General features: G+C 48.8%; 2 protein-coding genes across 3 annotated transcripts in view; both read right to left on the reverse strand.

Annotated features, from left to right (window-relative positions):
• The window catches only part of alp3 (alkaline phosphatase 3), a gene marked incomplete at its 3' end in the record, with an annotated part of 12,320 nt that extends 3,181 nt beyond the window's left edge, over positions 1–9,139 (reverse strand). Inside the window, exons 1-9 of the mRNA XM_079353144.1 lie at positions 8,867–9,139; positions 6,936–7,052; positions 6,256–6,371; positions 5,875–6,049; positions 4,442–4,614; positions 4,180–4,320; positions 2,337–2,406; positions 1,601–1,735; positions 239–430 (exon numbers count right to left, since the gene is read on the reverse strand). Coding sequence (XP_079209270.1) covers positions 239–430; positions 1,601–1,735; positions 2,337–2,406; positions 4,180–4,320; positions 4,442–4,614; positions 5,875–6,049; positions 6,256–6,371; positions 6,936–7,052; positions 8,867–8,936 — 1,189 coding nt within the window. The 5' untranslated portion in view covers positions 8,937–9,139. The remainder of the gene's footprint in view (positions 1–238; positions 431–1,600; positions 1,736–2,336; positions 2,407–4,179; positions 4,321–4,441; positions 4,615–5,874; positions 6,050–6,255; positions 6,372–6,935; positions 7,053–8,866) is intronic.
• Positions 9,140–13,926: 4,787 nt separating this feature from the next.
• Positions 13,927–24,565, reverse strand: part of LOC306830372 (eukaryotic translation initiation factor 4 gamma 1-like) — a gene marked incomplete at its 3' end in the record, with an annotated part of 34,118 nt that continues 23,479 nt past the window's right edge. For both annotated transcript variants that reach the window (XM_079353803.1, XM_079353802.1), the window contains exons 11-33: positions 22,943–23,033; positions 20,823–22,154; positions 20,646–20,734; positions 20,214–20,406; positions 19,783–19,916; positions 19,539–19,679; positions 19,053–19,466; positions 18,824–18,970; positions 18,385–18,618; positions 18,193–18,297; positions 17,303–17,593; positions 17,088–17,199; positions 16,904–17,012; positions 16,523–16,812; positions 16,282–16,409; positions 16,038–16,210; positions 15,702–15,827; positions 15,293–15,374; positions 15,108–15,206; positions 14,809–14,943; positions 14,642–14,723; positions 14,191–14,331; positions 13,927–14,114 (exon numbers count right to left, since the gene is read on the reverse strand). In XM_079353803.1, coding sequence (XP_079209929.1) covers positions 13,927–14,114; positions 14,191–14,331; positions 14,642–14,723; positions 14,809–14,943; positions 15,108–15,206; positions 15,293–15,374; positions 15,702–15,827; positions 16,038–16,210; positions 16,282–16,409; positions 16,523–16,812; positions 16,904–17,012; positions 17,088–17,199; positions 17,303–17,593; positions 18,193–18,297; positions 18,385–18,618; positions 18,824–18,970; positions 19,053–19,466; positions 19,539–19,679; positions 19,783–19,916; positions 20,214–20,406; positions 20,646–20,734; positions 20,823–22,154; positions 22,943–23,033 — 4,836 coding nt within the window. The remainder of the gene's footprint in view (positions 14,115–14,190; positions 14,332–14,641; positions 14,724–14,808; positions 14,944–15,107; positions 15,207–15,292; positions 15,375–15,701; positions 15,828–16,037; positions 16,211–16,281; positions 16,410–16,522; positions 16,813–16,903; positions 17,013–17,087; positions 17,200–17,302; positions 17,594–18,192; positions 18,298–18,384; positions 18,619–18,823; positions 18,971–19,052; positions 19,467–19,538; positions 19,680–19,782; positions 19,917–20,213; positions 20,407–20,645; positions 20,735–20,822; positions 22,155–22,942; positions 23,034–24,565) is intronic.

Raw genomic sequence — 24,565 nt, forward strand, 5'->3', positions numbered from 1 at the left:
TTTTATTGTTTTAAACTCTTAATGCTGGTTTTATCAGCAGGTGTGTATTGTAACTAATGTCTTGTGTCCTGCTACTGGATGCCCCTCACACACACACACACACACACACACACACACACACACACACACACACACACACACACACACACACACACACACACACACACACACACAGATTTAAGTCAAACACACTTTTTTGAGGGATGTTACTCCTCACAGGAAGTAGTGTCATAATTACCCAGAATGCTCTGCCCTCTAAATGGGAATCCATTGAGGGTAAAAGGGTGTGAGTGGTCAGCCATCACTACAGTGAGAGTTTCATGCTCCTTGGTGAGTTCGAGGCCTTTGGCGATGGCGTTGTCGAATGCAACCGTCTCATGGAGTGCCATGTATGCCCGGCCATCGTGATGAGCCTGGTCAATACGACCACCTGACCAGACCAGAGAGAGAGACAGACAGACAGAGAGAGAGAGAGAGAGACAGAGACAGATAGGGAGGGAGAGAGAGAGAGAGAGAGAGAGATCAGTCTCCTCCTAAAGTGAAGCTGCTCCATTGTCCTTTCAAAATAAAACTCAGTCTCCTCTTAAAGTGAAGCTGCTACATTGTCCCTTCAAAATGAAACTCAGTCTTCTCCTAAAGTGAAGCTGCTCCATTGTCCCTTCAAAATAAAACTCAGTCTTCTCCTAAGGTGAAGCGGTTTCATTGTCCCTTCAAAATAAAACTCAGTCTCCTCCTAAAGTGAAGCTGCGCCTTTGTCCCTTCTGGGCCTCCGTACATGTGTGACTGTGTCTGCAGAGACTCTGACTAACACCGACGGTTAGCTTGTGCTGGCATGCGTTAGCTTGCAGTATCGCTACAAGCAGTAAATAAACCCACTACGTCCTGCAGGGGGGCGGTTTAAATCAACTCTCTGATCTCTGTTATTAATTAGACTAAATCATTTTTACAACTGAACATGACAGAACCTCTGTCTCCAAACACTCCCACAAAGATTAGCATTTCAGATAAGTCGCTCCCCCATCTTGCTGCAGGATTCATCGTGTACATTTCCGCTCCTGTGAAGTGAAGTAGACTTTGGGTTAATACGTTGTGGGTTGTCAGTGATTGGGTGCACCATATGCTTGAGTCTATTTATACATTTTCCTGTTATTTTAAAAGTCATTGTGAAGACACTCAGTAGCACCGTGAAGTCCCCTGACGGCTGCCTCAGATTAAAGGAGAGATGGATGAGGCAGGGCCGAGCAAACACACTGCGGCAAACTCATCGAGCTGTATGCAGAATCAATGTCAAATAAGTGGCTCCACTGCAGCTCTGCTCTGCTGGATGTTGTTGCCACAGCACATGACGAAAACCTCAACGTCCGTGCAGGACCGGCGTTATAGACACTCTTAATAACTCTGTCAACACCAACAATCAGCAGTGTGTTCATTTAATTGCCACTTGGAACCACAATAACAGAATCAATGCTTCCATTGATCCAATGAGACCTGCCACGTGTTCTTCCACGAAGCCCCCTCTCTCTGGAGATTTCATCACCCAACCTTTGTCTGATTAGGTGAGGGGGAGTGTGAGGAAGGTGGGCCGAGCTATTATCCTCACCCTCCACTAATAGGAAGAAGCCTTTCGGATTTTTCTGGAGGATGCGGATGGCCTTCTCTGTAGTCTCAACGATGGACGGGTCCATTTTTGGATCCCTCTCCTCCTCGAAGCGCAGATCACCCGGTTCAAAAAGAGCTGGGGAAAGGAGAGATGCAAAAATACTTTTATTTTCTGATGTAGGATCACAGTCCTCAGTTCCCTCCGCCTACAGTGGACGTGCAGCAGAAAAGGGAAAGTCCATTCCTCCTCCTCCTACTACTACAGCTATTTTCTGCACACGAGCTTTCACAGCGTCAACCTGTGAAAATCAAGTCTCTGCAGGATCAGGGAGTGCTAAGTCCAAAAGAAGAGACTGTTACATTTCCTTTAAAACGCCACACGTGAAGAAAAACGCTGTGATTAAAGGGACATAAAGATACAGTAAATGAAGCAACAAGTTAAACATCACAAACAGGAAATACTGGAGAATCTAAATATTAAAGAGTCCATAGACAGCCTTACTGTTTTCTATGCAACGTCTGTTTCTGTGGGTTATAAAGAATACAGCTAAACACTGGATTTATAAATTCTGTTGTCGTAAACCAGACCACAGATTTGTGATTTGTGTGACGGTCAAGAACAGCAGCAGGAGGAAACTCTGAGTCGTGTTTGAAGGACTGACACCAAGGCTGAGCTCTGAGAGAGCGTTAGCTTCATGATTCTCTCTGAGGAGAAGAAGAAGAAGCGTAAAACTCACCCATGAGGTAGTCCGTAGTTTCAGGGTCGACTGCATCGAAATCGTTTTTATTCCACACGTAGCGGGCAACCTGTGTGACAGCCAGCACATACAGATTTACACACTGAGTGGGAGGAAGGTGGTCAAAGTGTTTGTTTACTGAATGAATCACTTTCTGCTGTGCCCAGGTTTCCTCGATTATTCAGTTCAGTCAATAAAAGAAAACAATCATTTGTATTTGGAGTTATGGCTTGGTTCTGGGATCTACGTGGAGAGGGTCAGGCAGGAGCAGCACGCGTTCCTGACCTCCCTGTGCAAAGTGCAAAAAGATCATCGATGACAACAGCATGACATTAAGTCAGAAAGCATGAAGGAGGAGCGGCGAGCAAACGGAGCAGCAAAGAGTCGACCGGCGAGAGCAGCTTAAATAATGCAGCATAGGTGAACTTAGCCAATAGGCTTCCATGAGATCAGCTCTTCTCAAAAACTCTGGCATGAACAATTCTGAGCATGCAGCACAGTTCCTGTTGTTATATAGAGAGAGTGATGTTGACCCCAAGGCCCCATGAGCATATGTTGGAGGATCACTCTTCACTTTTAGGTCCCAAGATATTGTTGTCCCGTGTCAGTACATCTCAATCTTACCACTGGGTGTTGCATAGTGAGGATTGGGATTCTGCCAGTTTGAGCAGCGAGGTGACAAAGCTCCTTAAAGTAGGCTGCAGCAGAAGCAACGCTTTTATTTGGGGTGCAGTTAGTAGTTTCACACATTGCTGCATTTGTCATTTGTCGCCCCTCAATCGGAAGGTTGAGGGTTCGATCCCCAGCTCCTGTGAGCAACATGTCTGATGTGTCCTTGGGCAAGACACTTAACCCCAAATTGCTCCCCCTGCTGCGTCTGGGGCGTATGAATGTGGCGTGAATGGATAGATACATATCCAGCCCATCAGTGTGAATGGGTGTGATGGGTAGGTGTAAAAGCGCTTTGAGTAGTCGGAAGACTAGAAAAGCGCTATACAAGCTCAAGTCCATTTACCATTTACCATTACTTCACACACATGTTGAAGAGGAGCTCTGACACTGATTTCACCTGAAGAGGAGGAGATCACTGGCTGCCAGTGTCCTTTAGGTTGAGGTTTAAAATCCTGGTTCTGGCTTTCAGAGCCTTGCATGGTCAGGCTCCCTCTTACCTTAGTGAGCTGATCCAGCCTTACACTCCTGTGCGAGCGCTGAGGTCTATGGATCAGAACCTGATGAAGGTCCCTCGAGCTCATTATCACACTAGAGGTGACCGGTCGTTCCAGGTCGTTGCTCCGAGCCTCTGGAATGAACTTCCATCATCCTTGCGCTCAATTGATTCAGTTGACACTTTCAAGAGTCAACTGAAAACGTTTTTATTTGTCCAGGCTTTTAATTAGTCTCTTTTAGGGCTGCTATGATCTTTGGGTGGCTGTGGCTCAGTTGGTAGAGTCGTCGCCCCTCAATCGGAAGGTTGAGGGTTCGATCCCCAGCTCCTGCGAGCAACATGTCCTTGGGCAAGACACTTAACCCCAAATTGCTCCCCCTGCTGCGTCTGGGGCGTATGAATGTGGCGTGAATGGATAGATACATATCCAGCCCATCAGTGTGAATGGGTGTGATGGGTAGGTGTAAAAGCGCTTTGAGTAGTCGGAAGACTAGAAAAGTGCTATACAAGCTCAAGTCCATTTACCATTTACTGTCTGTATATTGCTTGTGATGTTTTAACCTTGATTGTGAAGCACTTTGTGGCCTCTGCCTGTGAAAAGTGCTATATAAATAAAATTTACTTACTTACTTATCATGTGACCTTTAAGAGCTTTTCTCTGTTCGGCTGAAGAATTACCTTTCCTTGTTTCATGCTCTTCCACTCTTCAATGAGGTTGCGCCCATCTCTTCTTTTACCCCTGGAGGAGAAGTCTGCTGGGTATTCTGGGTCCTTGGTGTACCGAGGGGTCATGTACTTTCTACCCCCGCCAATGATCACCTGGAAACACACACACACACACACACACACACACACACACAGAAAAATACAATGATATTTAAATATGATGTCTTTGTTTTAAAACGTATATGAGGAGGGTCTTTGTTTAGGGAGAGCTTACATCTATGTCGGTGTTGCTGAGGAGCTGGGAGGAGATGTCAGTACAGCCATCCTTTTTGGCACCTGCAGGCACGTCGGCGTCACTGTACCACTTCCTGCTGGCGCTGTGGGCATAGCTAGTCGCAGGGGTGGCATGTTGCACCCGTGTGGTCGTCACAATGCCGACAGACTTGCCTGCAAGATTGTTTCATGTCAAACTTATCGCTGTATAGAAGTTCATTAGTCTACTGTATGTGCACCTGAGCCCATGATTGGCAGACTGTAATGGATGGCAGGAAAGAGCAGGCTTTGTCTCATCTACAAACGTTAATTAATTATGACGATATTCAAACTCAATCAGGTTATTTTGGTCGCACAGTATGAATTTAAATCCTCAGCTATTTGTGCATCCAATGTTAAAGACTATGTCCGACTACAAATTAGAAATCACACTTTATGTTGAGCACTTGAGAACATCGTCTTTGCTTTTAGACTTTAAAGGAGCAGAATGTAACTCTGTCCCCTAGTGTTTAAAATGAGTACTGCAGTCTAAACTCTAATCATCACAGAGAGCTGTCTCCCCCCCTCCTCTCACACAGGTCAGCATGTGGTGGACACTGTAGCTTCAGTGTTTAGCCAGCTCTGCATGTGGTGGACACTGTAGCTTCAGTGTTTAGCCAGCTCTGCATGTGGTGGACACTGTAGCTTCAGTGTTTAGCCAGCTCTGCATGTGGTGGACACTGTAGCTTCAGTGTTTAGCCAGCTCTGCATGTGGTGGACACTGTAGCTTCAGTGTTTAGCCAGCTCTGCATGGGTCTGTCCGGAGGTGTCCGCCTGCTACCCGACTTCAAGTCACAGAATTCCATTTGTTGCTTCAATTCAAGGTCAGATTGAAGACGTCTTGCGTTATTTTCCTTTCAGCTGCTGCTTGGTTTCAGTACAGTGTTTGTGTACTGGGGGGGTCTTACCGGCAGGGCCGCTGGGAGTTATTTTGAAAGGGGGGTGCTGTGAAAATGTTTTGGTTTTTCCCTGATGAATGTCCAGAGAGTTCATGATGTCTGTGTGGGCATACATCAGTGAAAGGTTTGTGAGTCTTTTCTGGGTCATGGTGCTGCGTGTCGGACGAGGCCACAGAGACGGGCAGGCACAGACGTAACTCAGTCAGTGTTTCTGTCTCTGACAACATGGCTCTTGTTGGTCACTGGAGCTTAGTCCAACGTGATGCTACATCTTGAACTGTGACACTCGTAGACCGAGCACGGAGCGAGCGGGGAACCTTTTCACTTCACTCGCCGTCTGCAACCTTTAGTCTGCCTGACGGTGACAAAGTAACGACTGTGAACTTGTGTTGATTGAAATACATGTAATAGCCTACGTGTGCCAAAATCTTTTCCCAAAAGATTCTTGAGGAATTTATAAATTGTGCAAAAAACATCTCGCCCTCCCGACGCTTACCAGCATCTTTGGCCCACTTCAGGATGGACGTGACCTCGTTGCCTTTCTGAGTCTTGCAGATGCCGTTGCGAGCTGCAGCGTTCACTCCGATGACGTTCAGGTTGGTTTTGACTCCACACAGGTACGCTGTGGCTGTGGCTGCGCTGTCTGCAATCTGGAAGTCTACACTGTAGGTCTGCACACACACACACACACACACACACACACACACACACACACACACACAGGGTCCTTTTTACATCACACCCTCCACCCTAACCCAACAGGGGAGACCTCCCGCTGTGAGGTTCACTCGTGCTGTTTGTCAGTGAGGACTCACATGTACAGCACACACACCATACCTGTGTTCAGGTGTCTCCACAGTGTGTGAGCGGGTGTTACCTTAGCTAGTCCCACGTGAGGGAAAGTGTCCATGGTCATCACTGTCTCCTCTCCAGTCTGGCTCTGAAGCTGTCCTTTGAGGATACGAGCTGCTGTGTAGGTTGTGATTCCCATACCTGATGCACACACACACACACACACACACACACACACACACACACACACACACACACACACACACACACAGCTTAGGCTTGCTGTAATCATAAATGTAAAGCGATTTATTGTATTTACATTTTCATATTGAGAACTGGCCGAGGACTACAGCTGGAAATGAGCCGCAAAGGTTAAAAGCTGCTTCTGTTAATGAACTGTTTATTAAACTATGACTGTCCACCATATAATAAACTAAACACACACACACACACACACACACACACACACACACACACATCTTCTGAACATTTCTACCTCAATAAACTTTGAGCCTCTACTCTGACATCATGTCTCTCTGCAGAGGGGTCTTGATGCAAACATCAAAGTGTCTTTGTGCTTCGCTCTTTTCTTTTCCTTGTGATTTTTTTTTTGTGCTGCACTTTGATGAATCAGACGGAAAACAGGGGAGAAAAAGCTCAAATTATACCTGAATACGTCAAATCCTAATTCCTGCCTCTAAGCCTTTCAGACAGTCCAGACTGGAGCTCCATTAGGGGGAGACGTTGACCACTTGTGTAACCTACCATCGCCCAGGAAAAACAGGATGTTCTTGGCCACGTTGGTGTTGAGTTTACGGTCCAACGCCGACTGCAGAGTCTGTCGGGCCTGAGACCTCCAGAACTCCGGATTCTCCTCTTCAACTATTGACAGAAACACGCAGATCAGATCAGCTATGGTGGAACTGTTTGTTTTCTCTAAGTGTCCGAACAAGTCAAACAGGTGTTTGGTAAACTCGTGTGTGTCGATGAAAACGTCAGATTAAAGCACGGCTAAAGCTTTTAGTACATGGTGTATCCGAGTGCAGGTGTGAGCAGAACATCAACACACTGCTCTCTGTGGGTCCTTCTGGGACTCGAGTGTGTGTGTGTGTGTGTGTGTTTGTTTGCTGCCAAGCCTGATTCACATGCTCTCTTATCTGCTCAGCTCATCATCCTCTCTGTGCTGTAACAACAGTTTGACACAGCAGTCCACTTCAGCGCTGATAGCAGCCGGTTGCGTAACTTTGAGTGCTCGGGAAAGTTTGGAGGCGAAACAAATGAAAGTATGCGAAAGGTGTGATGTTCAGAAAAAGATGAAGCTGCAGTGAAGAAGAGAGGAAGTGAGGGATAAATTCAGTGAGGAGAGTGTCCGCCTCGGATAAAAACTGGAAGAAAAGTCTGACTGAAGGTTTAAAAGTTTCATCTTTACTTTAGTTTGGCTTTTTAATGTTGTCTTTCGTTCTTACAGTTTGTTAATTTCAGTGTTTAGATTTCACTTCCTGTTTTATTTTGTAGTAATCACTCTTGTTGCTATTCAGAGTGACCACACCCCCTTTTGGGTGAAAGCAAACATTAGCATACAGTTGCATAGCGCTATCTTATTAGCTGACGTTGTAAAGCCATCAAAGTGAAGGATCCTGGGAGCTTCCTTCATTTTTATTTACAGATCGTGGTTATCAATTCATGACAATGTCACTTTGAAGGTGACATCAATAAAGTCTCTAAGGGTGTAGGGTTTAGGGATTAAGGTTTAGGGTTCAGGATTTAGGGTGTAGGGTTTAGGGATTAAGGTTTAGGGTTTAGGATTTAGGGATTAAGGTTCAGAGTGTAGGATTTAGGTATTAAGGTTTAGTGTTTAGGATTTAGGGTGTAGGGTTTAGGGTTTAGGGATTAAGGTTTTGGATGTAGGGTTTAGGGTTTAAGGTTTAAGGTTGAGGATTTAGGGTTTAGGGTTTAGGGATTAAGGTTTCGGGCTCAGGGTTTAGGGTGTAGGGTTTAGGGATTAAGGTTTTGGGTTCAGGATTAAGGGTGTAGGATTTAGGGATTAAGGTTTAGGTTGTAGGGTTTAGGGATTAAGGTTTAGGGTTCAGGATTTAAGGTGTAGGGTTTAGGGATTAAGGTTTAGGGTTCAGGATTTAAGGTGTAGGGTTAAGGGATTAAGGTTTAGGGTTCATGATTTAAGGTGTAGGGTTTAGGGATTAAGGTTTAGGATTTAAGGTGTAGGGTTTAGGGATTAAGGTTTAGGGTTCAGGATTTAAGGTGTAGGGTTTAGGGATTAAGGTTTAGGATTTAAGGTGTAGGGTTTCGGGATTAAGGTTTAGGGTTCAGGATTTAAAGTGTAGGGTTTAGGGATTAAGGTTTAAGGTTCAGGATTTAAGGTGTAGGGTTTAGGGATTAAGGTTTAGGATTTAAGGTGTAGGGTTTAGGGATTAAGGTTTAGGATTTAAGGTGTAGGGTTTAGGGATTAAGGTTTAGGATTTAAGGTGTAGGGTTTAGGGATTAAGGTTTAGGGTTCAGGATTTAAGGTGTAGGGTTTAGGGATTAAGGTTTAGGGTTCAGGATTTAGGATGTAGGATTTAGAGTTTAGGGAGGATATCATGCCACCAGAGGAGAATTTCACAAGAAAGCAATCAGATAGAAGCGTTGATTGATCTCTACATGCAGCTAACAGGACTAAAGAAAGATTTCCTCTTTACCTTTGGCGAGGCACGATCCAAACACCAGCAACACAAGCAGAGCCGAGGTCGCTGCTCTTTTCACCTCCATGACACCGTGTCTTCAGGCTGGAGTAACGCTCCTCTGACTCTCCTGAAGATCAACTCAGAATGCTGGTCTGCAAACCCGGCAGCTGCTTATCATCGTTTACTGCACGCCATAAATACACGGTGACCCGCAGGCCTTTAGGAGACGACCTGCAGCAGGAAAAAAACTCTTTTTTGATCAATCAAAGGGCCAAACTATAGAATAAAGTGTGAAGATACAAATAAATTAATAAAGACCTGAGAGTATGAAAATGTTCAAAAAACAATATTTGACAAACAGTTGAAATCTCAGAGATTAATTATTGACAGTTTATTTCAGGGGATTATTTATGATGCTGTGCTAAAGATCAAGTTCACACAGCGATGGAAACAGTGAGTGTGTGTATCTGTCTGATAATGCAGTGGGGGACTCGGTTATGTAAGGGAGCCAGACAGAGTCCACGGGGGCCGAGCCGTCAAGAGGAAACGCTTTGTGTACCCGGAGTCATCGTGTCTCTTTTTAATTGATTGTCCAAGCTGTCTCTGTTACCTGTCCAATCCTTTGTTTGTGGGCTGCAGGAGTTTGACATCACAAAGACAAACACTGTGTTTCTAATGAGCTCTCCTTGTGATGTCACAGTGGGATTCTGGTTAAATTGATCCCCTCCCCTGATATCTGCTCCCATGGACTCCACCTCCTGACTAGAGATTAACTTTGGAACAGGTCCGCCATTTTTAAAGAGGAGTGATGTCTGCTGGAAAAACTCAGGGGGCGGAGACATTACATTTAAAGAGACACACACACACACACACACCAACATGGAGCGTTCAGAGAGAGCTGGTTTCAGGGTCTCGAACCTCCTCTGCTGCTGGATTCATGTTATATTTGGACCAAAGCTCAGAAACACTGATGTTTCTTTTAGACCACAGCGGACTGTTTGAAAAGAGGGAGAATATGTCCCCTTTAAAGTTTGAAGATGTATGTGTTGCTGTTCTTTGGTTGTTACTAAAAAGTTGTGATTGGTGCAGACAGACGGAGTCAATAAACACTCTTCAAAGTCCATAAAGCCTGGACATGCCCCTGTTGTTTGTGTGTGTGTGTGTGTGTGTGTGTGTGTGTGTGTGTGTGTGTGTGTGTTGGGGGGGGGGGACTATTAGGGTTCAGGTTAGGCAGAGGGGATAAACATTGCTGGAGAGAGGAAAGTTGACTTCCTTGGCCTCCTGAAGCCTCGACCCGATTTCGGATAAGAAGAAGAAAATGATGGGATGACTTTGAACACACCTTGCAGACAGTTTCTCTCGTGTGAGAGGTAGAAGTGGCGTGATCCGGCTGAACGTGCTAAGCGTGGCGTATACCGTGTGAGAGCGTCACAGGCGGACATGTCAAAAGAATGTGAGAAGGACATGACCACGTCGAGTCTTCACGACAGCCGGCAGGACGACAGTGTGTGGCAGGTCTGATTCAGGATGATATGATGTCAGCACATGACTCTACTGCACATGAAGAAGGGTGTGTGTGACTGGATCCCTGACCAGATTAGAGACCAGATTTGGACATATTGACTAAATCAGTGAAAACACTGACTGGACATTTAAAATATAACATGTCAATTCTCTGGGGATTTTATTCATGAAAACTTGTGACAGAAGAAGAACGTCCAGGATGTCATGATCACTACAGTGACTAAACACTGGGAGCTTTTATAGTGTAAGAGCTCCCTCTAGTGGAGATGTCAGGCCTGCAACATCAGCGCTGGATCACAGAGGTAACCCTGACCCTTCATTTATACACTGCTGAAAAAAACATAAAGGGAAACACTAAAATAACACAACCTAGATGTGAACTTATATAGCTGAATGTGCTGACAACAAAATCACAAAAATGACGGAACGGAACTCAAATGAATCAACCAACGGAGGTCTGGATTTGGTGTATAAACCACAGGCAGATCCCACTTTGATGTCATGTCCTTAAAACAAGTCAGAATGAGGCTCAGTAGTGTGACCTCCCTACAACACCTGGTCATGCTCCTGATGAGGGGGAGGATGGTCTCCTGAGGGATCTCCTCCCAGACCTGGACTAAAGCCTCCTCCTCCTCCTCCTCCTCCTCCTGGACAGTCTGTGGTGCATCGTGGCGTTGGTGGATGGAGACATGATGTCTGGGAACGGGCGGGTCGGTCCAAAGCATCAACGCCTTCATCTTACAGGAACTGCTGACACACTGTTCAGCCTCCCAAAGAAATGCCCCCCCCCCCACACCATTACTGACCAACCAAACCGGTCATTCTGCAGGATGTTGCAGGCAGCAGAACGTTCTCCACGGCGTCTCCAGACTCTGTCACGTGAGTCACATGTGCTCAGTGTGAACCTGCTTTCACCTGTGAAGAGAATTGACAGATCTTGGTGTTCTCAAACGTCCTGCACGGTGTTGGGCTGGAAGCACAACCCCCACCTGTGGACGTCCTCACACCACCCTCATGGAGTCTGTTTCTGACCGTTTGAGCAGACACACGTGTGGCCTGCTGGAGGTGCTCTGGCAGTACTCCTCCTGTTCCTCCTTGCTCAAAGGCAGAGGTAGCGGTCCTGCTGCTGGGTTGTTGCCCTCCTACGGCCTCCTCCACGTCTCCTGCTAGCACCTCCATGCTCTGGACACGACGCTGACAGACACAGCAAAACCTTCCTGCTACAGCTCACATTGATGTGCATCCTGGATGAGCTACCTGACCCCCTTGTGTCGTTGTAGACTCCGTCTCATGCTACCACGAGACTGAAAGCACCGCTAGCATTCAAAAGTGACCAAAACATCAGGCAGAAAGCATCAGAACTGAGAGGTGGTCTGGGGTCACCACCTGCAGAACCTCTCCTTTATTGGGGGGTCTTGCTGATTGCCTATAATTTCCACCTGTTGTCTGTTCCATTTGCACAACAGCAGGTGAAACTGTCAGTCAGTGTGGCTTCCTAAGTGGACAGTGTGACTGACTTTACATGGTGCTGTTTAAGTGTTCCCTTGATTTTGAGCAGTGCGTTTTCACTTCTCCACGTGTCAGGTATATCTTAACTATCCTTTCATGTTCAGAATCAGAGGAGGGATGGATGCGACCCTGCACAACACAAAGTAAAAAACTAAAACTAAATCACTTCTCCAAACGCTTCACACGTTAAAGATGGAAAGAGAAATGTGCTCGGATGTTTCTCAGGATTACAGGTTCCAGCTGTTTCCTCTCAGTGAGGAGGTTGCTGGTTTGGGTCTCGTAACAAGATATACTGATAAGGGTGGTTAAAAAAGATGGCTCAGTGAGGTTACACACATGGTTTGTGCTGCAGGTCTGATGTGTGTGGGTGTTTAAAACGCATGTAGGTGGAGCTCTGAAGTGACTCCAGATGTGAAAATGGGAACGTGGAGGAGCTGGGTCGTTTGCTGAACACACACATTTAGAAACGTTCCCAGCACATCCACACGTTCTGTTTGAGCTGGAGCAGGAGGGTTCAGCCTGAGAGTGACACAAAAGGTTCATCTTATCTCTCGTTTTCTGCTTCTTAAAGGTCACATATTACCCAGAATCCTTTTCTCCATCTTCCTCTAACATGTGCCTGTAATCCATCTACAAACCCCCCAATGATGAGAAAAGTCCATCCTCTCCGTCTTCTGCCTGCTCAAACAGGCCGTTTGGAGATGTTCCCTTCATGACATCACAAAGGGCAGTAGCCCCTCCCCCAGGTGGGTGACCCTCCCACAGCTAGGTGTTTGTTCTGCCCTCTGAGTCTGCCTTCTCACCGTAAACAATAGGACATGGAGCCAGAAAGCAGCGAGTACACCCGAGCCCTTCCAGAGAGGGGGCGTGGTCAGACACAGCTCATTTACATATTTAAAGCTACAGACACAGAAACAGCCTGTTCTGAGCAGGGCTGACATAGAGGAGTTTATAGACATGATCAGATACAGGATCAGAGTGGATTTACAACAACACACTTCACACACATGATGAAGAGGAGCGAGGACACTGATTTCACCTGATGAAGAGGAGGAGGTCATGTGACCTTTGAGGATACACATCTTAAAGTTACCTTTTTCTTTAGAGCTTCAGGCCGGCATCAGATAACTCTGAACTCCAACGTACGAAGAAACAAACCTTGAAATACCAAAAATAATCAAAGTCTTTAAATGAGCTCGTTTGGGAAACAGTTGTCATCGGTGCTCACAAAATGCACGAGGAGCGAGAAGTTTCTCTTTTATTGACAACGATCTTTATTAGCTCTTCCAGCTCTGGATGTGAAAAGAGGCATTAATTTTCTTTAAATATCTTTTTTTAATAAAGTAAAGCAAAAAAGTATTTACACATTTTCAATTAAACTGTAATCAATGACTCGGGTTGAATAATTACAAGCACCTTCTGCCAGCTGCGGAGAGAAAAATATAAATATGGGGGTCAATGTGGGGGTCAAAGTTTGTAGCCCCTCCCCCCCAGAAAGAAGTGAAGCTGTCCTCTGTAAGGAAGCGTGTAGTCCTCGAGAGTCCAACTCCTTCGTGAAGCGCTCGCCACTTTTATTTGTAGTTTTCTTTCTTTTCTTTTTTTTTATATATAAAACACTCCAATCATCCAACACGGGGAAGGAACCAAAGCGAACCGTCATGTAGATCCAAACATGTGACACGTGTTCGCCGTGAAGTCATCAAAAATATAGATATGAACAGCTTCTTTCTATCGTTAAGCAAACTGTCTCGAATAGTGTTGCCGTGGCGATGAGCCATTTGGAAAAAAACAGGAGATAGACCTCAAAGAAATACTGAAGGACACAACGTTATCTCCGACATCGCACCTCGCCATCTCATCGATTTCATGAAAAGACATTCGCTTTGCTTAAGAAAAAGAAAAAAAAAAAAAAAAACACTGAACCAAAAGAATGAAAACAAAAAATAACATGATCGAGTGTTCGATCCAGAATACAATCTTTGTTTCTGTTTCTGCAGAAGGCGTCGACTCGCCGCTCTGCGCTCCGGCCAGCCAGCAGCCGACTAGCTGTTGTCGGACTCGTCCTCGTCCTCGGCCTCACGGAGCCAAGTGAAGAAGGCGGTGACGGACTTGAGGGCCACGCCCTTGCCCTGCTGCTCGGCGGGGTCTTTGCTCGACTCCCACTTGTAGAAGGCCTCCTCTTTGATCACGTCCTCGTCGTAAAGCGTGTCGAAGAACATCCGCAGCAGATCTGACGGAGAGCAGACACACACTGGTCACTAAACGCCTCACATGTGCACTGAGATGTTTGAGGAGGTTCCACTCACTGGCCGGCTGCTCCATCTCCACCATCAGGGCCTGCAGGGCGTACAGAGCCTGCAGCTCCTTCTGCTCATCCTTCAGGTACTTCTGCAGCAGCTTGGCCCTCACTTTGATCTGCTCAGCGTCCACCTTGGACGGGTTCTCACCTGCACAAAACCACATGAGGGAAACTATCACAGCGTACGGTCTCAACAGACGGACGAGGACCGCTCATCTATTCAACACAGATATTTATAACCCTATCATCAGAAGCATCGTAAAGTAAAGCTGCACCGATGACGCTCATCTATTCAACACAGATATTTATAACACGAGCAGTGAATTATTGGAGGCTCATCATCAGAAGCATCGTAAAGTAAAGCTGCACCGATGACGCTCATCTGATGCTAAAGGACAGGCCAGATACCTGCACAGGCTGCTGGTTCAGAGGGGGGGCGGGGCCTTGTGTTGACTCACATGTAACGGCTGTCTGGCAGACGCAGGTCATCAGAGCTCTGACGAACATGTTGGATGAGATCTGCTGCTCGTCCAGGTTGGCCTGCACACACACACACGAGGATCCAGGTCAAATCAAGGATTAAAGAAGCGTGCACATAGAGCGCAACACGAGCAGGAGGACGCACCTCGATCCAGTCAAAGATCCTCTGGGTGTCGGCCTGGTCCTGCATCAGGCGCTCCAGCTGTTTGCTCAGCTCTCCGACGCTCAGCTCCTTCTTGTTGCTTTCCTCCGACTCATCGGCCAGAGTGAACTCTACATTCTGGATCACACAAAACACGTCTCTGTTAGTCCCTCAGAAGACGCCGCTATAAGAACTATTATGAATGTGTTTGCTTCTTTTCAGAGTTGGGGAACTTGGTAAGCTGGACTGGGGACGCCGGTAAGCCCCGCCTCCTGCGGAATCCTGCGTTCGTCTCGTCTCACCTTTTCTGTCACAAACTTGTTGACGTCGACGTCCTCTGGGAGGAAGTCTTTCCACCGGAGGCCAGCTTCCCTCCACATGGCGCCCGCTTTTTTATGGCTCTGAGGACACAGAGAGGTTTTGTTCCACACGGTTTGAAGAGGACACTGTGATCTTCTGCTTTAGAACACTAGTGAGGGGATCTCACCATTCCTCTGCACAGGAGAGTGAGGATCTGGACCAGCAGGACGCCCGCTTGGCCCACAGCTAGCAAAGGCTTTGAAATCTCCCTGGAAACATAAAACACAACAAGTGGTTAAGAGAGAGAGAGAGAGAGAGAGAGAGAGAGAGAGACAGAGAGAGAGAGACAGAGAGAGACAGAGAGAGACAGAGAGACAGAGAGAGAGAGACAGAGAGAGAGACAGAGAGACAGAGAGAGAGAGACAGAGAGAGAGACAGAGAGACAGAGAGAGAGAGAGAAAGAGAGAGACAGAGAGAGAGACAGAGAACGAGAGCGAGAGAGAGAAAGAGAGAGACAGAGAGAGAGAGAGAAAGAGAGAGACAGAGAGAGAGAGAGCGAGAGAGAGAAAGAGAGAGCGAGAGAGAGAGAGAGAGACCTGAACAGTTCTCCCATAGGGATGCCTCCCTCATGGATCATGGGTGTGATCAGCTCTGCCAGGTACAGCCAGATGTGAGGGACGTCTATGGCCATGTCTTCGGCCACCTCCAGGATTTCCTGAAGCCTGAGGACGGACACAGACGGACACACTGAGTCTGAGCTGTTTGTTCCACCACCAGGGGGCGACAGACGAGCTGAGTCTCGTGACAGGTTGTACTCACTATCAAAGTGCTGAAGCATGATCCCCCCCCCCTGCTGTATGCACTGTGCTGCAGTATGGTTACCTGTCCGACACAACGTCGTTATACAACACATGCATGACTGCGACACTCACCCTTTATAGTACTGCTGTTTTGGGAGCGTGCCGGCCTTGATGAGCTGGTGCAGGAGGAGACCCGTGTGCTCTCTGGCGATGGTGCTGCGCTCCAGCGTGGACTCCAGCACGTTTCGTACGAACACAAAGAGCAGCTGAGTGCTGTTCATCTCCTGCACACACTGCAGGGCCTCCTGTGAAACACACACACGCAGTTACACTCATGAATCCTTCAGCCCACATCTCCACACCTGTCGTTCTGTACCTTCATGTCGTTTATGTGCAGGTACTCCTCGATGATGGCGGTGGACTTCTTGTTCAGCTCCTCCTCCGTCAAGGCGGGCTTGGTGGGGGTCTGGGGAGGTGGGGGTGTAGCAGCTTTCTCTCGCTTCACTGTGAACAAAACAGGAAGGTTTTGTGTTGCCTGAGATCTTTTCTCGCAGCTGAATATTTCAAATGTTGTTCTTTCACAATCTGGGTGTTTCTACTTCAGCAACATCACTCACCGTTCTCCCTGCTGCCCCGGTCCCTGCTGCCCCGGTCCCTGCTGCCCCGGTCCCTGCTGCCCCGGTCCCTGCTGCCCCGGTCCCTGTCGTCCGTCATGCTCGCTACCCTGCGGACAGGATCAGCAGACCCACGCTGCTCTCTCTCCCGGCTCTGTCCTTCATTCTCCCGGCTGAAGCTGCGCTTGGTGACCTGCAGCCGGTTGCGGTCCCGGTCGTCCCGTCTGTCAAATCTGTCACCGCCGCGATTCGAGCGGTCGAAGTTCTCGCCGCGCTCCCGACTCGAGCTGTTCCTGTGGAGACGAGGAGAAACAGAGGGAGCGGGGTCAGCGAGAGTTTACAAAAGACACTGGATGGTTGTGTCCTGAAGCGCTTCTTTCAAACCTCTGAGGAACACGTCTGTCTGAATCGGCTGCAAGGGGAGACGACGACTGCTGCAGGGCCGAGAACCTGTTCAGAGTGCTGGTGGCTGGACGCCCGCCCGACTCGGAGCCTGTACATGAGATACACACAGTTTAGTTATCTTGGTACTTCGTGGATGTAAATCTCATCACGCTTGGTACCCTACCAGATTCTGTGGGTTTGGTGCTTGAACCGCCGCTGCTGCCCTTCCCCCAGCTGCCCCACGTGCCTTTTCCACCAGGGGCCAGTAGCTGATTGTTAAAATCAAGAACGGGAGTCTGAAAGAAAATACCGTTTTTAAACATGTGCGATAAAAAACGTGTTAGTTTGTGAACTTGAATTTATGCGGCGTGCTGTGAGAAGGTCACCTTGCTCTCCTACCTTTGTGATTTTGCTAAGGCGAGAAGTGTCAATAGGTCGGTTCTTGGAGATGGGCACTGTGTTCCAGCCCTCGTCCTGGGGAGGAGCACCGCGGCCTGGGGTGTGAGGGCCCCCACGGCCGCCCTGTCCTCCTCCACCCATCCTGCCTCCACCGCCGCCGCCCGACTCCTTCTTGGAGACGAGGGCTTGCTGCACCTTCATCTGCTCCCTGTGCTCCTCCAGCTCGGCGTCTTTGTGGATCTGGTCGATCGTCTTGGGGCCTTGGTCGCCTCGTCGAGGCACCCAGTTGTTCTAAGGGGGGGGGGGGACGACACAGGGTGTTAAACTGGGCCCACATGCTGACTCGGAGCAGCTCTGAACACAGGAGGGTTTGTAAGGCTGCGTGGGCGGGACCGGGCACAGCAGCATTCCTTCTGCTACAACAAAACAGCTTTACGTCACTACTAAAGACACAGAGACGTGAACTGTCTCAGCTGATGGCACAGAGCAGATCTATGTTTAGGAGCTGCGCTGCATTAAAGAGCTGAGCGAGCACTTTCTCTGTTAGCCCAGAAAAGAGTCACACAGGCCACGGGGGAAGGGCCAGTGTGCACGTCTGTGGGGCTGCAACACACACACACACACACACACACACACACACACACACACACTTTACTGCCCGTATAAAACACTGTAGAGGTTTTATGTCTTGGATGTGCTTAAAGCTCCTACGAGAGACGTTCCTCCTGCAGCACGTCTCTTTCCTGATCTTTTCCTCTTCATGCCTACATCACAGTTCTCCTCCTGAACGTATGACAGTGAACCTCGGCTGACATCGACCAGGACATTACAAATGTACCTGCATCTCTTTTTTGAATGTGGGTACTAGACGTGAACTTCATCTGCTTTACCCGTCGTAGGTCGAGCACATCCTGCAGCATGAAGCGAATCCTGGAGCTGTTCTTCTTCTCATTTATTATTTTCTCCATCTGGTTGAAGTACTGATCCATACGAGGCTGCAGATGAACACAACAGTCTGGTGATTCTCTCTCTGACATGAAGCTTCACATAGAAAACAGAAAGCAGCTGTGTGTGCGCCGTACCTTGGCCTTTTCAAAGTCCAGGTCCTTTCCGATGGTGGACAACAATCTACACAGGCACTCCAGCGACTCCTCGTCGTGGTTTTTCAGCAGCTTTACGATGCAGTCATGCATGATGACCTCTGTAAGCATCTTCAACTTAAACAGCTCGCCAATGAACTTGATGTTGCCCAGTGAGCGCCTCCTGGCCTTGTCTTTCGCCTCCTGCAGCTCCTCCGTGAGTTGCTTCACCTCCTCCTGCAGGGACACAAAACAGCTGTAAACTCTCTTTGCATGCTGGTTTCCTTATGATGCATCATCACCTTTTAATGAGCCCCAACGTACACCAGAGATTAACCAGCAGACACCAGAGATTAACCACCACACACCAGAGATTAACTACCAGAGATTAAGTGCCACACTGGGTTCTTTTGGGACATTGAGAACATGTTCAGTACTGTACCGCTGAGGCCGCCTCCAGCTCTTTCTGCTTCTTCTCGAAGATCTCGTCGTCATCTTTGTCCTTCTCAAACTCCTTCTGGCATCGATTTAGCAGCAGCTTCCGGAAATTCACAGTGATTCCTGGTTTATCTGTGGCTTCCACTTTGAGCTGTGCAGAGAACGTTTTAGAAGACAGAGAACAGGACAGAGAAAGAGCTACGTGCTAAGGCGGGGGCGAAGTGATCACTTACCCCCATGAGGCAGCGGCACATGTTGGCGTAGGCCACCGAGAAGTCGGGCTCAGAGATGGCCTTTTCGAAGGTCAGATCGATGACTCCTTTCAGCCTCTCCTCGTTGTCAATAGTCAGATCTGACACCTGTTTCATGAGTTGTTGGAACTTCTGTGGGGTCAGCTTGTTGAGGATGCTGCGGACCTGTTTGAACAGCTCCTGGGTCTTAGTGTTTTCTGGATCGTTCTCCTCAGCGTCTTCTGCTGCGCGGGTGGTGCGAGTGGATTTTTTCGCCGAAGGTTTCCAGGCCTTCTCTGCCTTGTTGAGCTGGATGTCGTCACCGAGGGACATGGTGGTGATGATTTTCCTCGGCTCTTTCCTCAGCATTTGCTGAGAGCGACGCGGACCCCCGACCCCCATGCCCATTCCTGGAGGCTAGGAGGAGAGATGGGGAGAAATGTAATTTAACCTATGACCTTTTATCCCGTTTTATAAACGTTTACTCACCGGTCCTCTGCCTCCTCCTCCTCCTCCTCCTCCTCCCATGCCAGGCCGGCCAAGGTTGGCGTAAGAGGGTGTGAAGTCGGGACCACAGTTCATTGCCTGAAGACGACTGGGGTCAAGTTGGCGAAGTGGGTTTTTATTGGCCTGGTGAGGCAAAATCAAACGTCAAGTATTCTCCTTGACTCACTGCCCATGTGTTGGTTAAAGACTATTCATTCAGCGCTATATTTGAGCCTGTCTGCATCACCTTGTCAAGGACAACGTCGCTGATGGCTGGCAGACCCTCGGGCTTGTTCATGCTGGCGGAGATGAACTGGAAGCCCAGAAGAAACTCTCTGTCGTAATGCTTCTTGTCCTCAGGGCTGATTGGCTTCCATTGTTCTGAAAGAAAACGCAGAACAAGAAGTGACCACCTCTGCACAGACTCACAACGGATTTAAATCAGTGTCAAATTAGATGGTGTCATTCCTCACAGCGTCCACAGGGGGGCAGACAGGCTGGAGAATGAACGCATGCATTAATAAGGGCTGCAAACATTCAACCTGTAAATTTAAAGGCACATGTTACTGCTCTGTTTTCCTCTGAAGTACAAACGGGTCAAACGCCCCTCCCTGATTTGGAAACAGTCGTCGGACTCAGTGGTGAGTTGGAGAGTGAAGGCTCGGTGAAGAGACCTACCTTCTTTGTACTGGTACTTCTTGTCAGTGACGCCGGTGTCTGGCTGGATGTTCTCGGCGTCCAGCTTGCCCTCCTTGTCCTCCTTGTCTTCCCAGGTCAGGTCTGCCTCCTCTGGCGCCGGAGGGGAAGCAGTGGTGGGCTTGGTCTCTGTTGCTGGGGCGGGGGCGGGCTCAGGCTCTGGTGGGGCCTGCTCCTGGTTCAAAGATGGACAGATGTTTTAACCAACCTCAGGTAAAAGGTGAAGTACCTACATCCTATAAACCTGAGCCACCAATATACCAACGCTGACTCCCGCTGCGAGAGCAGACAAATCAAACTCCCCGACCTTCCGGTGGGGAGACGACCGACTCTACCAGCCGAGCCCCAGTCGCCCCTGGGAGGCGAGCGATGTCAAGTTGTCACAGCATTCAGTATAAACGTAAGAAGACACACCTCTTTAAAGGCATCCAGGAGGTCTCCAACAGCCTCTTTCTTGTTCAGGTCCTTCATCTTCCTCTTCTTCTTTGGCACAGACACAGCAGCTACAGGGAGAAAATGAACACCCACGTGTGAGAGAAAATTAAGAAATGCTTATTGACGACAATATGATTGAAAGTTGTAACTACTGACCTTGCATAGTAGTTTCTACGAGGGCAGGGGTGACAGTCTGGGGGGGAGGGGTGTCCTCTCTGTCCTCTGCTGTGGGAGGGGGAGGACTGGACAATGTTTCTGGGGTGCTGTCAGCGACGCTGGAAACCGTTTCTGCAGGAGTTGTCTTCTCTTCCATGACTGGAGACTCAGGCAGAGGGCTGTTGTTGTCTTTGACCTCCAGGGTGACGGGAGGAACTATTTCTTGGGTCTCGGGCTCCACAGGTGCTACAGGACCAACGGGATCAGCCGCAATCTCCACCACGGAGGGTGCAGGTGCAGGCTCTTCTACGGGTGTAGGTGTGGTCTGGACCGCTCGGGAAGGTGTGGCCTGGACCGCTAGGGGAGGTGTGGTCTGGACCGCTGGGGGAGGTGTGGTCTGAACCGCTGGAGGAGGTGTGGTCTGAACCGCTGGGGGAGGTGTGGTCTGGACCGCTGGGGGAGGTGTGGTCTGGACCGCTGGGGGAGGTGTGGTCTGAACCGCTGGGGGAGGTGTGGTCTGAACCGCTGGGGGAGGTGTGGTCTGAACCGCTGGGGGAGGTGTGGTCTGGACCGCTGGGGGAGGTGTGGTCTTGACCGCTGGGGGAGGTGTGGTCTTGACCGCTGGGGGAGGTGTGGTCTGGACCGCTCGGGGAGGTGTGGCCTGGACCGCTGGGGGAGGTGTGGCCTGGACCGCTGGGGGAGGTGTGGCCTGGACCGCTGGGGGAGGTGTGGTCTGAATGATGTCTGCAGCAGACTCTATGTCCGGCTCAGCGATCGGGCTGTCGTCACGCTCTGCTGTGCAGACGGAGGGCACTTCAGGGTCTTGAGGTGGCGGCAGCAGCAAACCGTTGAGGAAGCAAAGCTCCTCTGGCTGAGCGATAGGAGACTCTAGAGGAGCCTCCAGGTGACTGGTTGGCAACACCACAGGTAGCTTTTCCCTCTCCACCTCTGGGACACCGTTGGTGGAGGTGAGGGGTTCTTCCTCTACTTCATCTTCCTCCTGGTTTGCCTCTGTGTCTGTTTTGTCTTGTGCAGCAGAGGAGGGGACGGGGTCAGGGAGCGGTGCAGGGTAGGCAGGCACCTCGGGAGCTTGTTGCAGGGTCAGGGTTGGTTCCCTAAGAGGTGGGGGAGCATCCATCACATCTGCAACAGGAGCGCTTGGTGCAAGTGTGGAAATCGTGTTAAGAGGGGCGTCGTCTGCTTCTGAGGGAAGAGAGGGCAAGGTGGGTTTAGTGTTCGTGACAGAGTCGGCAACCTCTGTGGGGGCGGGGTCACTCTCAGTAAGCTCCAGGGTTTTTGACAGAGGAGGGGGCGAAGGTCTTCTTCTGTCATCTGGTGGAAAAAACAAAAAGAACACTGTGAGACTTCCTGTTATTCCTTCTCTCTTACGAGCTTTCACGTGTCGTGCTCTCGGTGCATGGAGAAATATTCAGGTCTTAAAGTACAGGTTAGAGATCAGCTTTCACCCCCCCCTTCAACAAACCCATTTCAAGCCTCCACTTCCTGAATACAAATATAATATATAATGACATTGCATTCCTGAAGCAGAGCATGAAATGACATTTTATTATCCAGAGGAAGCTGTAGGATATCGCTCGGTCTCATTTCTGTCCCTGCAGGCTGAAGACCGTCGTATTTACTAAGCAAACTCCTGCAGGACACCAGAGGTCCTTCCTGCAGCAACATCAACCTTTAGGCTGCTCCTTCTGAACATAGGATTCTAGCTCCTCCAGGGCTATCCTGAAGCCTTCAGGCTAATATAGAGAGCTTTCTAGTCTTGTGACGACTCCGACCCAATCACACGCGGACAGCTGTATATTGATCAAGTCACTAATTACTAGTAACCATCAAATAATGTTCAAACGTTCACTTGGGATCGAACCCTCGACTTTCAGGTTAACAAACACTCGACCAACTGAGCCACAGCCGCCTTCCTGGGTCGTTTACTACAACACACACTGTCCTGTTAAACACTAAAAACATTTTTAAAAGAGCAGGAATTAACTTCTGATACTGCAGCTCCTACACTGTGAACCTTACTACATTTAAGACGTGTTAACTGCAGGTTCCCGTATCCTAATAATACAGATTTTGTGGTAATGCATTCATGTGGCACTCACCTAGTCTACCCAGCGCTGGCGTGGCAGCAGCTGGCTCGCTCTCACCGTTAGTCTGGCTCGCTGCAGGACTTTCTGATCCAGATATCGCCGTCTGTTAGGAGTCACACACACACACACACACACACACACACATTATTTTTCCAGTTGAGTAGAAGGAAAAACGCTTCTTTCAAAAAGTCCCTGATTGGCTGTTTGAGACACACGTCTGATTATGACAGGTTGCGCAGCAGCCATGTATGCATGGACAGCACAGGCCAGTACGATCGTGTCTTAAAGACGTAGACATGTATGATGTAAAGCAAAAGAAGACGCATGGAAAAGTTTTCACGTGAAACCCTGAGCAGAGGAGGTATTAGCCCTGATCAGGACGCCGTTTCAAGCCGGGATATTTACTCCCCTGTGATGTTTCACCTTCTGTCTGAATGTGTCAGGGGCGTAACAGCGGGATGAAGTCCCTGTGTGTCCCTGCAGGGGGCGCTGGAGTCCCCCGTGTGTCCCTGCAGGGGGCGCTGGAGTCCCTGTGTGTTCCTGGAGGGGGCGCTGGAGTCCCCCGTATGTCCCTGCAGGGGGCGCTGGAGTCCCATGGATGGCGGTCTCCATGTTGGAAATGCTGTCTCAGGCTAACTTTGAGGCCCCGTTTACACAGAGTCCCCCGTGACAGTAAGACGAAACAGTTGAGTATCTGGGGGGCGTATCGCAGCCATGTGAACGAAACGGAGCGAACTCTCTGCCTGTGATGACATCACCACACCTCCCCCCGTGCATGTGGACATGCGCAGTAGTCCAGAACAAACATAAACAACAATGGCGGCGGATTCTCTTGTGCGATGTGCTTCAGCAGCTCGTTGAACCTTGATATGACACATCGTGTGTGTCGCCGCCCAAAGAGCATCGAACACCTGCAGCAAACAGTTCAACCTTTACCCGAGCACAGGGCGACCATACGCAGCGTTTAGGTAAGACCTGGGAGAACTCGCCGCTAAACGGGATGTTGTGGAGGAAGTGGTTGTACTGGTGAGTGTCGCACGCGTCGCGTTGTAAACTTCCACTGCCCACTACTGGCCGGGCGTGAGAACTACATCGTTTTCACTCAGGCAAGACCTGCCGTGTAGACTGTCTGTAGTTCCAATCCGGAGTCGAGTTGTTTCGATGCGTTTCTGTCACAGCGTCTCCGTGTAAACGGGGCCCGAGTCAAGCTAACGACAGGCTGAGGCGGGTTTTAAGCCTCCTGACAAACCGTGACACGGCACCCACCTGTCTTATTGTGAATAACTCTGATCCTTCATCCAATCAAAACTGCTGAGTCATCAAAACATTCCCCCCCCGTACAGTGTTTGTGGATGGAGACATGAGCTAATCACACCTATTTATAAATATTACAATATAAATAAAATTGGTTTGGACAAGTAAGACACTAACAAAAAATGACACTGTGGTTTTGAAGGTATCGATATGTTTTTGATTGTACTCGCATCATATCAAGGTTTTAAATTCTGGTATCTGACAAACCCTGATTACTTAAAGGACAGAGATCTGGAGATCTAAAGACTACACACACACACCATCATTAGCTGCATGTATGAGACCTTTTCACTGTCCTATATCAGATTTCCCTGACTCGCC

This window comes from Symphodus melops (assembly GCF_947650265.1).
Source record: "Symphodus melops genome assembly, chromosome: 10".
NCBI lineage: Eukaryota > Metazoa > Chordata > Actinopteri > Labriformes > Labridae > Symphodus > Symphodus melops.